Source organism: Hevea brasiliensis, chromosome 12, assembly GCF_030052815.1.
Source record: "Hevea brasiliensis isolate MT/VB/25A 57/8 chromosome 12, ASM3005281v1, whole genome shotgun sequence".
Classification (NCBI taxonomy): domain Eukaryota; kingdom Viridiplantae; phylum Streptophyta; class Magnoliopsida; order Malpighiales; family Euphorbiaceae; genus Hevea; species Hevea brasiliensis.
The window spans coordinates 41598230-41611075 of record NC_079504.1 but is presented as its reverse complement, the minus strand read 5'-3'; the positions used below and the strand labels follow the sequence as shown (position 1 = coordinate 41611075).

The 12846-nt window shown below is 33.7% G+C and overlaps 2 protein-coding genes across 2 annotated transcripts; one reads left to right on the top strand and one right to left on the bottom strand.

The window, feature by feature from the left end:
• The first annotated feature begins 564 nt into the window (after positions 1 to 564).
• LOC110665177 (protein GRAVITROPIC IN THE LIGHT 1) lies at positions 565 to 3295 on the top strand. Its single transcript, XM_021825191.2, has 2 exons — positions 565 to 1097; positions 1649 to 3295. The coding sequence occupies exon 2, from the start codon at positions 1651 to 1653 to the stop codon at positions 3001 to 3003; it is 1353 nt and encodes a 450-aa protein (XP_021680883.2). The 5' UTR covers positions 565 to 1097; positions 1649 to 1650; the 3' UTR covers positions 3004 to 3295.
• Positions 3296 to 8590: 5295 nt separating this feature from the next.
• LOC110665178 (transcription repressor OFP17) lies at positions 8591 to 9415 on the bottom strand. The gene has a single exon (XM_021825192.2). The coding sequence runs from the start codon at positions 9333 to 9335 to the stop codon at positions 8757 to 8759; it is 579 nt and encodes a 192-aa protein (XP_021680884.2). The 5' UTR covers positions 9336 to 9415; the 3' UTR covers positions 8591 to 8756.
• Between the last annotated feature and the right edge of the window lie 3431 nt (positions 9416 to 12846).

The following is a 12846-nucleotide window of genomic DNA, read 5'->3' as shown; positions in this document are numbered from 1 at the left end:
TAAATCATATTAAAATTATATCTTATAAATCAGCTTAAAAGTTAATTCAATTACTAAAATCATATTACTCGTATATAAACTCATATTGAAATTTCCATTTTCTTTATTGAAATTTCCATTTTCTTTATTCTCATGCTCCAAGAAAAAAAACCTCAAGCCTCTCTGTCTCATTTTTTTTTTTTGAAATCTAGTTTCGTTCTGTCTCAATGCCTAATGGATGGCGAAATTCGATCAAGCACTGTTGCCATTCCTACCGAGAACATTAAAGCCCATTGGACCAAAGATTCCTTCATTCTTAAGATAGAACAAATCGAATTCTCAAACCAAGCCCAGGTGATAATTTCCCCTTTTTTTTTTATATGCCGGATTAAAGGGTTGAAAATTTCCTTGATTCGTTAATATGGCCTACACAATTCCCGACGATGTGTTGGCAATTGTGGCAAGCGCGTGTCCCCTAAGCTCAAGCTCTTCACAGGCAAATTGATCGGATTCTTCCTCGAGTACCCACTCCGCTATATATTCCCTAAAAACGTCGTCGTTTGCGCTTCATCGATGAACTATGTGACAGTATCTGAACGGCCATGGTTGAATCTGTAAAAGGCTCGGCCTTTTTATTGGGATGTGTGAGAGCTCTGACGTAGAACGTCGAAGACAAAAGAAAAGAAAGGTGGCGTGCGGTTATGTAGTAATTCGGGGTAAATAGCGTGTGGTTGTTTCTTTCTTTTTAACCTCAAACTTCACAATGCACGAGAACTCAAACGCAGCCTGCTGCAACTTCTGTAACTGCAACAGCTACAGCTACAGAATCTGTCCATTTCCCAATAAATATTCACTAAAATTTTCAAACCCCACATTGTTTCGCTTCACACTAATCTATCAAGATTAAAGTCAAGTAAAGTAATGAGCTTTCTCTCTTTCTATCTCTCTCTTGTTCATCTGCCAAATGTAAACCCGACTAAATGCCATTTTTAAGCCCCTATTTCGATGTTTTGAGCAAAATCCCAGAAAAACTTTGATACCGGTGGCTTTTAGATTGCAGACAAAGGGGGAGGGCTAAAACCGTCTTCTTTTTCTTCTTTATTTTTCTTCTTTTCCCGGTAAGAATAAGAAGGATTTGCTTTATCTTTGCGGGTGTTGTTTGATTGCGGGATTGTGTTTTGTGGTACTTTCTTTGAATCTTTTGTTTTAGTATTTTGATGATGAAAGCATGTTCAGGTTTAAAGCTCTAACTTTTCTTAATCTTTGGTCAGTTGGTTGGTTGGCTAATTTGGTTTCTTGCTTTTTTAAACCCATTGATTGATTGAATCATTATGGATTTTTAATTAGTTTGAATCTCTTCACTCTCTTTTGAGCGCAAATCCAATATGTTAATATTTGTTTAATCAACCTTTTGATGTCATAATTAACTCTGATAACCTTCTTTGTTTCTTTAATCTTAGCTGTTTGTAGCCACTACCCATAGTTTAAGGCACTTGACCCGTAATGTTGTTTCTTCTTAGAGCTTGCTGTGCATTGTTTAAACCCATTTTTATAATGATTTCCATTTTCCTATTCATTTGCTTCAATTCTACTGTTTTTGAAAGCTAAATATTCCTTTCAACGTATCATTGTTAGATCTGACTCAGTTTAGGGTTTTAATCTTTCAAAGGGATGGAGTATGCCACCACTAAACCCTCTAAACCCTCTTCAAACATATCAGAAATGGTCTCTAAATTTACAAAAGTTTGCAAACTGAGATCCATTGGTGTGTTTTCCAATGAAAACCCAAATCAGAACCCCCACCGTTATCACCGCAGCCTGAATGACAACAATATTCAATCAGTGGGTGAAGATAGCAGTGATGCCACTGAAGAAACAGAGTGTGCTGATGAGAAAATCCATCCACAGCCTGCTGTAGTTCCCGTCAAAGCCAATATGTATGGTGGAGACTTCATTCTTCAGTTATTTGAATCGATTTCTGCCATGAAATTAGCTTATATTCAGCTTCAGGAAGCTCATGTTCCTTATAACCCTGATAAGATTATAGCTGCTGATGAATGTGTTGTGGCTCAACTTGAAGCACTTTGTAAGATCAAGCGCAGTTTTAAAGAGAAACAATTCATTAAAGCCAAGCCTGATTCCTCTTATGTTGATTGTGTACAAGCTGAAATTGAAGTTAATGAGAAGCTGTTAGAGAAACTAAAGACCCAAAAAAGATTTAAAGATGCTGAGATTGTTCATTTGCGACAACAACTCCATGATTTGGATTTGGGGAATGCCATCTTGGTAGAGAAGGTAAGACAGAAAAGTTTGGAGAGAAAAAATGTGAGGGCTTTAAATATTGCCATGTTTCAGGACACCTTTATAGCAGCTTCAAAGTCTATTCATGATTTCGCAAAGCCAGTAATTAGCTTGATGAAAGCTTCAGGTTGGGACTTAGACCAGGCAGCCAATTCAGTTGAACCTGGGGCTGTTTACTCCAAAAGGTCTCATAAGAAGTATGTGTTTGAGGCCTACATTGCGCGAAGAATGTTTCATGGGATATCACTTAAATCCTACAATGTCGATGATGTTATGAGGTTTGATGATCCCATTGATTCTCTGATAGAAAATCATAATTCAGGTTTTGCCAAGTTCTGCAGAAAAAAGTACTTATTTGTTGTTCATCCAGTAATGGAGATGTCCTTCTTTGGTAATTTGGATCAGAGGATGTTTGTATTGGGTGGCAAGCATCCAAGGACACCATTCTATCAAATATTTGCAAGAATGGCAAAGTGGGTTTGGGTTCTAAAGGGGATTGCAACCTCAGTTGATCCCAAAGCCGAAATATTTGCTGTGAGTAGGGGAAGCAAATTCTCAGATGTTTATATGGAATCTATAGAAGGGGAAGAGACATTCATCCCTAATGGAGAACAGTCTGATATCAAAGTCGAGTTTATGGTGATGCCTGGGTTCAGAATTGGAGACACATTGGTGAGGTCGCAGGTTTATCTTTCGGAAGTGAAGCCAATTTGCTGTGCATGATAGATGGAGGTGCTCTAATGACGGGTAACCTTGCAAAACTAATTCTGTTATTTTGAACATGTCAATTCCTAGCTAAGTTAGTTTAGAGCTACTATTTTTGTTTTTGAGATTATAGCTAGGTACAATGTGGTGGCTGGTGGGATTAGAAAACTAGAAGCTCAAAGCTTGTACTTCTTACCCGTCGTTTCTTTTACATCTATAATTGTCATAAGCTGCAAAAGTTTTGTTGCATGCTTCTTGAATTGTAAATAGATATCTACTTGTTGATGCCATTATATTTATTCCTTCGTTACTTCCTGACTGTAGACTTTAGGATTAAAAATGTGTTGGTGTAATCTGTCTAATCACCTGCAAACTGTACTGTGTCCTTATCTCATGTGTAATTATATTAAAGAACATGCTAAGTTTCTCTTCAATGGAATTGTAGGAAATCTTGCTATATGACACTTTTATTGTCTGGGAAAGAAGTTATATATTTTGCTTCAAAGCTCAGGAGTTAAAATATTCCTGTGTTTTATTTTAGAGGGACATGATCTAATATTTAGATATATCCATATCTTAGGTTTTATTTTATGTCCATTTATATATTATCTTATAGGCATAGAGGCACAATGGATTGAATTTTAGTTTCTTAGTTTTCAACAGAGTCGTGTTTTACCTTTTTTCAAATTTAAGCTTCTGGTCTCGCTAGTAAAAGTAATGTCAAGTTTGCTTGTAATTTAATATCATGAATCTTGGAATAAGCAGGAACATTGCATTTCAATTTCTTTCAGTGGCTTTGTTATGGAAAGTCAATCATTATATTATTTCTGTGTATATTCTGTATTCTGTATTCCTATTTAGGATTTCTTATTTAGGATTTCTTCCTAATTAGTATAACACAATTATAGGAATCAATTGTATATAAATACCCATGTACAGATTAATTGAAATCAATGAGAATCATCTCTTTCTACATCTCTTTCTACATGGTATCAGAGCAGGCCATCTAGGGTGACTATTTGTTCTCACCACCCATTTCAGAGAGACCTTGGCCGTTCGATTCCGATTAACATTGCCGTCGCCTCAATCCCCTCATTCCACCACTGTGTCTTTGTTGCACGATCCAAGACACCATTAAAGGACTTCGAGGTTTGGCTCTCGATCCTATTTCGATTTACTTGATTTGTGATTTTGGATTATTTTGTTGTCACAAGACTTTGGATTAGCGTTTTGGTTAGTTTCTTTGTCTCAACAAATGGCGGACAATAAGAATGTTATTTACGATGTGATTCCGATGATGACTAAGATCACGAACACAAACTTAATGGTTCAAATTACAGGTGGAGTAAGATCGTTAGGGTCTATTTGCGTAGCATTGATAAGGATGATCACCTTACTAAAGATCCACCTCATCGATGATACACAACAAACTTGGCTAAGGGAGGACGCTCGGTTGTTTTTGCGGCTTGAACTCGATTCACGGTGAGGTAATTAGTTTAATTAATCATTGTGAATTTGTTAAAGAATTGATGGATTACTTAGATTTTCTCAGATTCGTAAAGGGAATATCTCCGTATTTATGATGTTTGTAAGGCATTCTACCGTCGAGAAAGAGAATAAGTCTCTCACGGCTTATTTTATGGATTTTAAACGTATATGAGGAACTTAATGTATTGTTGCCTTTTAGTTACGATGTGAAAGTTCAAAGCCCAACGGAGCAACTGGTTATGAGTTTTCTTGCAGGCCTTCCTTGAGTATGAGATCGCTAAATCTCGATTCTTTCCGATTACGAGATTTCCTCTTTGCATGAAACATTCACACGGGTCCTTCAGTGCAGAGTACCCAATCTTCACGACTGCAAGAGTGCTCTTATTAGCCGTAATCCAAATGGACAACGGGTAATAGAAGAGGAAGTAGAGGAGGAATTACAGCAAATGTAAGTAATCAGCGTAATGGAGAGGCTAGTTCTAATCGGGACTCAAGAGGAGTCATTTGTTATTATTGTCATGAGCACAGCCATACAAAATATAATTGTCCGCACTTCAGAGGAAAAATCGGCGATCACAGATGGCAAATATGGCGCAGAGGATTCTACGGTATCTTCCTCCGAGAAACTGCTTTGGTATCTGCAGAAGATTTTGCACGCTTTTCCCGATGATCGAGCATCTCTAAAGCCTACCAGTTCCCTATTATCGCGATCACGAGTCGAGTAAATCCACTACATGCCTTGTGTCTTCCTCATCCAAATGGGTTATTGATTACGGTGCAACAGATCACATGACGAGTAATTCTAGTCTTCTATCCGCTTTACCTAATCCCACTTCCTCATCATTACTTTAGGTGATGGTTCTACTTCTTGTGTCATGGGTTCTGGAACTGCGAATCCGACTTCGTCAATTTCTTTGTCAGCTGTTTTGTGTCTACCAAATTTCTCTTTTAATCTACTTTCTGTTAGTAAACTTACTCGTACCTTAAATTGTTCTCTTTCCTTTTTTACGATCGGTGTTTGTTTGAGGATCTTACGACGGCGATTATTGGTAGAGGGCGTGAGTCGGTGGTCTCTACATTCGGAAAATCATGTACCATGTCGCTTGTTTGCTCCAGATCTGTAACACCTCTTGAAGCTCATTGTAGATTGGGTCATCCTTCTTTGTCTACCATGAAGAAGTTGTGTCCTCGATTTGATCTTTATCGATTTAGAATGTGAGTCGTGTCGGTTTGCAAAACATCATCGTTTGCCTTACGTGTCTAGAGTCAATAAACGGGCTTCCCTTTTGAGTTAGTTCATTCGATGTTTGGGGTCCTTGTTACTTCTAAAACTGGATTTCGTTATTTTGTTACTTTTGTTGATGATTACTCTCGTGTTACTTGGTTATATTTAATGAAGAATCGTTCTGAGTTGTTTTCTATCTTTTGTGCCTTTTGTAATGAAATCAAAACTCAATTTAATATTTCTGTGCGCATATTAAGAAGTGACAATGCTAAAGAATATTTTTCAGCACAATTTCAGTCTTACATGACACAAAATGGCATTCTTCATCAGTCTTCCTGTGTGGATACCCCATCCCAAAATGGCGTGGCCGAAAGAAAAAATCGGCATCTTCTTGAGGTAACTCGTGCTCTTCTTTTTCAGATGAAAGTTCCTAAACACTTTTGGGCGGATGCAATTTCTACGGCATGTTTTTGATCAATCGTATGCCGTCTTACATCCTTAATGGGGATATTCCTTATACCGCTTTGTTCCCTACAAAATCTTTGTTTCCTGTTGAACCCCGTATTTTTTGTTGTACTTGTTTTGTACGTGATGTTCGTCCGCAGGTTACTAAATTGGATCCAAAGTCTCTCAAATGTGTCTTCCTTGGGTACTCCCGGATTCAAAAAGGGTACCATTGCTTTCTCTCCTACTCTTAATCGTTATCTTGTTTCGCAGATGTCACATTTTTGAGTCCACTCCATTTTTTCTCAATCATCCGTATGAGAGTCGGGGAGGAGGATGATATCTTAATATATCTTGCCCAATCAATGTCTAGTCCTCTCTCACAGCCTGTTTCTTCTGTCTCTAGACCTACTCGGCCTCCCGTTGTTCATGTTTATTCCAGGAGATTGGAGATTACTGACTCAGATCCTCCACTAGCTACTTCGTTGGGAGATCCTGTACCTCATACTGATCATGATTCTGATCTAGATTTACCCATTGCTCTTCGTAAAGGTAAACGTTCATGTACTTACCCTATCTCTTCTTTTGTTTCTTATAATCAATTGTCTTCTTGTTCTCGGTGTTTTGTTACTTCTTTAGACTCTGTTCCTATCCCTAATACTGTTGGTGAGGCACTGTCTCATCCTGGCTGGTGTGCTGCTATGAAAGAAGAAATGGAGGCTTTAGATGCTAATGGTACATGGGAACTGTTGCCTTTGCCCACTGGTAAGAAAGCTATTGGTTGCAAATGGGTATTTACAGTAAAGGTAAATCCTGATGGTTCTGTGGCTAGGTTAAAAGCACGCCTTGTAGCAAAAGGATATGCTCAGACATATGGGGTTGAATACTCGACACTTTTTCTCCTGTAGCTAAACTTACTGCATTCGCTTGTTTATCTCTTTAGCAACTACATATGATTGGCCTCGCACCAATTGGATATCAAGTATGCGTTCGTTCATGGTGATCTTCTGGAGGAGGTGTATATGGTGCAACATCCGGGGTTTGTTGCTCAGGTGGAGTTGGTTAAATTTTGTAGGCTTATAAAGTCTCTTTATGGCTTGAAACAAAGTCCTAGGGCCTTGTTTTGGAGATTCAGTTAAACTGTACAGTAATTTGGTTTTCAAAATAGTAAGTGTGATCACTCAGTATTTTATAAGCAACTGAGGTGGTCTAATTCTCCGTAGTCTATGTGGATGACATTATCATCACCGGGAGTGACTCTGCAGTATTTCATCTCTTAAAACCTTCCTCCAAACCAGTTTGGACCAAAGACTTGGGATTATTAAAGTATTTTTTGGGTATTGAAGTTATGAGAAGTAAGAAGGGTATTTTCTTGTCTCAAAGAAAATATGTCATCGATCTATTGACAGAGACAGAAAAATTAGGTGCTAAGCCTTGTAGTGCACCAATGACTCCAAATTTACAAGCATAGGGGATAGTGAGTTGTTTGAAGATCAAGAGATATACAGGATATTGGTAGGAAAATTTAACTAACTTACTGTCACTCGTACTGAAATTGATTATGCCGTTAGTTTGGTAATTCAGTTTATGTCTTCCACAACTGTTTCTCATTGGGAAGCCTTGGGACAAATCTTGTGCTATCCAAGGGAGCTCCAGAAGAGGTTTGTTATATGGTAATCATGGGCATTTGAATGTTGAATGTTTTTCGATGCCGACTTTTGGATCTAAGGTTGATAGGAGGTCAACTACTGGATATTGCGTTTTTGTTGGAGGAAATTTGGTGTCTTGGAAAAGCAAGAAGCAGAGTGTAGTTTCTCGATCTAGTGCTGAATCCGAATACAGAGCCATGGCACAATCAGTATGTGAGGTAATGTGGATATTTCAATTATTAGATGAGACAGGTTTTAAGACCCCCCAACCTGCGAAATTGTGGTGTGATAATCAAGCTGCTCTCCATATTGCTTCTAATCCGGTATTTCATGAGCGGACCAAACATATTGAGATTGATTGTCACTTTGTTCGTGAAAAGATTCAACAATGATCATCTCAACAGACATATCAAAGCGGAGAGCAGTTAGGAGATATTTTCACAAAAGCTCTGAATGGAGCTAGGATTGACTACATTTGTAACAAGTTGGGCATGATTAACATCTATGCTCCAACTTGAGGGGGAGTGTTATGGAAAGTCAATCATTATATTATTTCTGTGTATATTCTGTATTCTGTATTCCTATTTAGGATTTCTTATTTAGGATTTCTTCCTAATTAGTATAACACAATTATAGGAATCAATTGTATATAAATACCCATGTACAGATTAATTGAAATCAATGAGAATCATCTCTTTCTACATCTCTTTCTACAGGCTTAAAATTTCTTTTTTTCCCCTCTGCTTACACATGTCATAGTGTTTGGATAGATGTGTTATACACCCATTAGAAATAAACCTTTGAAAATTGGCTTTATTCCTTCAATTATCTACTGTGTTACAATGATCTAATACAGTTAAATCAAAGAAAGCTGCTGCTTCTTCTTCGTCTTCTTCTTCTTCATTCCTTTTCTTGGAAGAGGGAAAAGGGTGGGGTGCGTGGGGGAGCAAAGTTTAGATGCAGAGTCAGTTTGCAGTATCAGTATCATTGTCATCCTCTGGGGAGAACAGGTCCTTGCATAGTTCTCCATAGAATCTACACACCAAATCAATGAAGAGAGGACACTTGAGATTCTTCCAGCAATACAGAAGCTCTTCCACATCCGTCAAGTCCCTCACTTTTCCCTCTTCAACTATCATCTCCACCAAATAGTTCTCAAAACTTCTGCATGCATCTTCTATGTCTTCATTGCCAAAGGCTTCCTTCATGGCAACTCTGCTGGCTTTGATATAGGCTGGAGTAAGAGGTGACTGAAAGAGCTTTGGTGATGGAAAGAACTTTCTATCGTGCTCTTCTTTGGAAACACTTCTAAGCTCCCCAACTCTGTCCATCTGTCTTGAATGCTTAGGGGAGCGGAAAAATGAAAACAAGGCAGTAGACATTCGATTCCTTGTAAGAGTTTTTCTAGTCTTGTTGCGTTGAGCACGAAATCCGAAAGCTCTTATGAAGATAGGTTTTCCGAGTTTGATTCTGAAGAATAAAAATATATTTCTGCATGGGCTGAAAAGCTTGGATTGGAAGGCAACTAATGCTTTCACTTTCATCTCTAATTATTGGGAAGTGTGGTTGAAGAAATGGGATCGGATGGTGGTGTCTGTTGCTTCTAAGTACTTTTTAAGGAGAAATGGTCTGTAGTAGAGACAGATATATGTTATATTGACGGTTGGTGTACCATAGAGAGAGAGAGATTAAAGTAGAGTTAGTTGCAGGAGATTATGAAGAGATGGTGGGTAGGCATAAGGGACTTTGTTGAATTCACGTATTGGGGTGAGGAAAGTGGCATCCATTAAAAATATGCCTGTACCAAATCTGATCAGAAATATGATGTTTTTCATTGGTGGAAAACTTCAATTAATATAAAACTCTTCACGTCTTTAAACACAAGATTGTATTGCTTGACCGTGTGCCAACTTTGTTTCAGTTTACAACAACTATGGATGTGTAGCGCTCGGCATGTTTGTTTTCCAAATATTTGGTGCTTAGTTAATAAAATAGAATGGTGGTCCTGCTCCCTTTTTGATTGCTTGATTTCCCTCCACGTCTTCAGGCTGAATTGGGCTTTCCTTTTGCCTTTGATTACCTAATTGGGCTTTATAATTGTACTATAAAACACTTGGAATCTGTTGGGCTTTTTCCAATGTACTTAGAGACTTGTTTATTTAGGGAAAATTGTAATAATTTTTTTGAAAAAAGTTTTATAAGAAAACTGAAAAAATAGAATTTCATATTAAATATGTCAGTTTTTTAAAAGAAAAATTAAAAAAACCAATTTTTTAAAATTTAATTAAAATTTTAAACAAATTTAAGTTGTTTTCTACCGTTTTTTCTAAAAGAAAACAATGTATTTTCTATAATAAAAATTATAATTGAAATTAAATAATTATTTCAAAAATATTTATTTATAATGATAAAATTTAATTATATTATTATAAAATAAATGAATAACACACACTAATATAATTTTAATAATAAAATGGGATGAAATACATTTTATAGTGATTTATTTCTTTTAATTAGAAAATCGTTTGAGTTGAATATATTTTCTATTTTTTTATTTTTTACGAAAAATAAAATTAATTTTTTGTAGAAAAAAAAAAAAAAACCGTTTTAGTAAGCAGCATAGAATTTTTGTTATTGTGGTTGAACAGCTAACCGTGGTATTTTGTATTGTGTTCGTATTTTGCTTCAACATTAAGCTTATAGTTTTGCTCAGGGGATGCCGTCAAAGGCCTATTTCCAGGATCCATTCCATCAGCAGCCTGAATAAACTTGTATTCTTGCCAAAGATTTGAGCTAGAGGATATTACCGAATGCTCTTTAAGCAACTATCTCATTTCGGCTTTCCAAACGGGCCAAGAGGTTATAGCAAAAGGTTCAAGAGGATGTTAAAATTAAAAAAAAATTGATTAATGATTCATTTGTTTCAAGGAAAATATTATGTTAAAAAATAATTTTTATATTTTTTTTAATTATTTAGACATTCAGAAAAATAAATCGATGAAAAATATTTTTTAAGAGAAAAAATTATTTTTTATTTTTTAAATTTTGATAATTTTATTAAAATATAAATTTATTTATACTTACAATATATATGTATAATATAAACATATATAATTAGTTTAAAATCAATATAAGATAATAAAAATGTTTTTATGAAAAATATTTTTCATGAAATTTTTTTTCATATATAAATTATTTTTTCATGAAATAAACAGAGGCTAATAAAATTAATAATTTATTTTTTTTTATTGTTATCCATTTTTCTTAAAAAAAAATGGAAATATGATTGTTAATATAGTTAGTGCACATGGCATTTTCATAACTTAATTATTTCTTTTACAACATGTGTGTCATATATTATTTATACTCGTTTTCGCATTTGTAATTTAACTTTTTATATGTAATTTTCTTATTAATTTTTTTTATGTAATATACTACTATTATAATATATTAATATTTAATAATTAACTAAATTTAATCACTCATTGTCATAATAAATTAATATAATTATATTTTATCCCTAATTAAAGTTGATTTATATTTAGTTTGTTAATTTTAAGCATAGTTAGAATTTTTTTTTTAAATCATTCTCTTTGATTAATTTTTTTTAATTATTCTCTTTGATTTTCATAATTAATTAAATTTAATTTTTTTTTTATAAATAAACACGATCAATAATAGTATTATATATATTGAATACGTCACCACAATTTCATATTATTTTTAGACAAAAGCATGCATCTTTTATATTCATAGATGGAAAATACATCTTGATGATAGATCACAAAGTATATCTATTTGATATTGTTATTATAACTTGAAAAAAAAACTTATTTAAATATATTAATTAAAATTTATTAAAAATTAATAAAAAATTAAATTTTATATATTTTAAGTATAATAGTATTAAAATAGCAAAATATTTTTTTAATAATATGTAAAATATTTATAAAAAATAGCATCTAAAATAATTTTTTTTTTTAAAAAATCGTTTTATTACTCAAACTCAATGATAAATGGCATTAAAATATGCTTAAATCGTTCAATAGTTATTGTAATTCACAAATTGATTTTCTTCTTCTTAACCAATTCGATAACTTGAATTAATATTAAAAATTATTAACAACTTCAACTCTAAAACTTCTAGAAAACCTAAGAGAACACAACATTTTCCTGAAAAAGAAAATGCATTCAAGAAAAAGGACTCAATAAATCTCAACAAGAGCAAGATTTGTGTTTAATTATTAAAAAAAAGGAAATTTAAAATATATTGGCCAATCTAAGTGTTATGATGATGAGATTTAAAATTTTAGATATATTTTTATGAGTTTAAATTATGATCCGTTTGAAAAGTTTGTGGTATAATTCAAATATATTATTTTGCGAGGTCTCTAAAAATAGACTTTTACTGATTATAAATTATTTTTTATTAAAATATAATTTTCTTTTATATCTTGCCGGTAAATAGAGGCTTTATAGTCAAATTATATAAAAAAATTAATTTCACCACTGTATTTATTAAAAATTTCAATTTAGTTTATTTTTATTTTTTAAAATTAATTCAAAAGTTTCAATTTAAGGTTAATTTAGCTTAAAATTAAGAAAATTAAAAAGTTGTAAATCAATTGAGCTTTTTAATTTTTAGGCTAAATAAAAAAATAAATAAATTTAATTTAAAAATTACGAAATTGAATTTTTTTTTCTAAAGATTAGAAATTTTAATTTTTGAGTTAAATTGAATTGAAATTAAAATTTCTGAATTAATTGAAAAAAAATTGAAAATGCACTAAGTTGACTAATAAGTATAAGAGTGAAATTTAATATTTAATTTATAAAAAAAATCTTATACTTTCATTTTTTTATGCTATATTTATCCAATTATATGTATTCAAATTCCTTACAACACTTAAAAAAAAAAAAAAAATTGCGAATGGAAGATAGCTTATAAGTTAAAAAATTCTCTCAGCGAAATGAAGATCCACTTGAGAAGGTATGTTCCATGCTTCAGAGAATGAGTGAACAGAAGATGATTGTTGAACGACCATGGACCACCAT

Bases quoted from the DNA above. Each gene is read 5' to 3' on its own strand.
- LOC110665177 (XM_021825191.2), top strand. From the start codon at position 1,651: ATGGAGTATGCCACCACTAAACCCTCTAAACCCTCTTCAAACATATCA.
- LOC110665178 (XM_021825192.2), bottom strand. From the start codon at position 9,335: ATGAAAGTGAAAGCATTAGTTGCCTTCCAATCCAAGCTTTTCAGCCCA.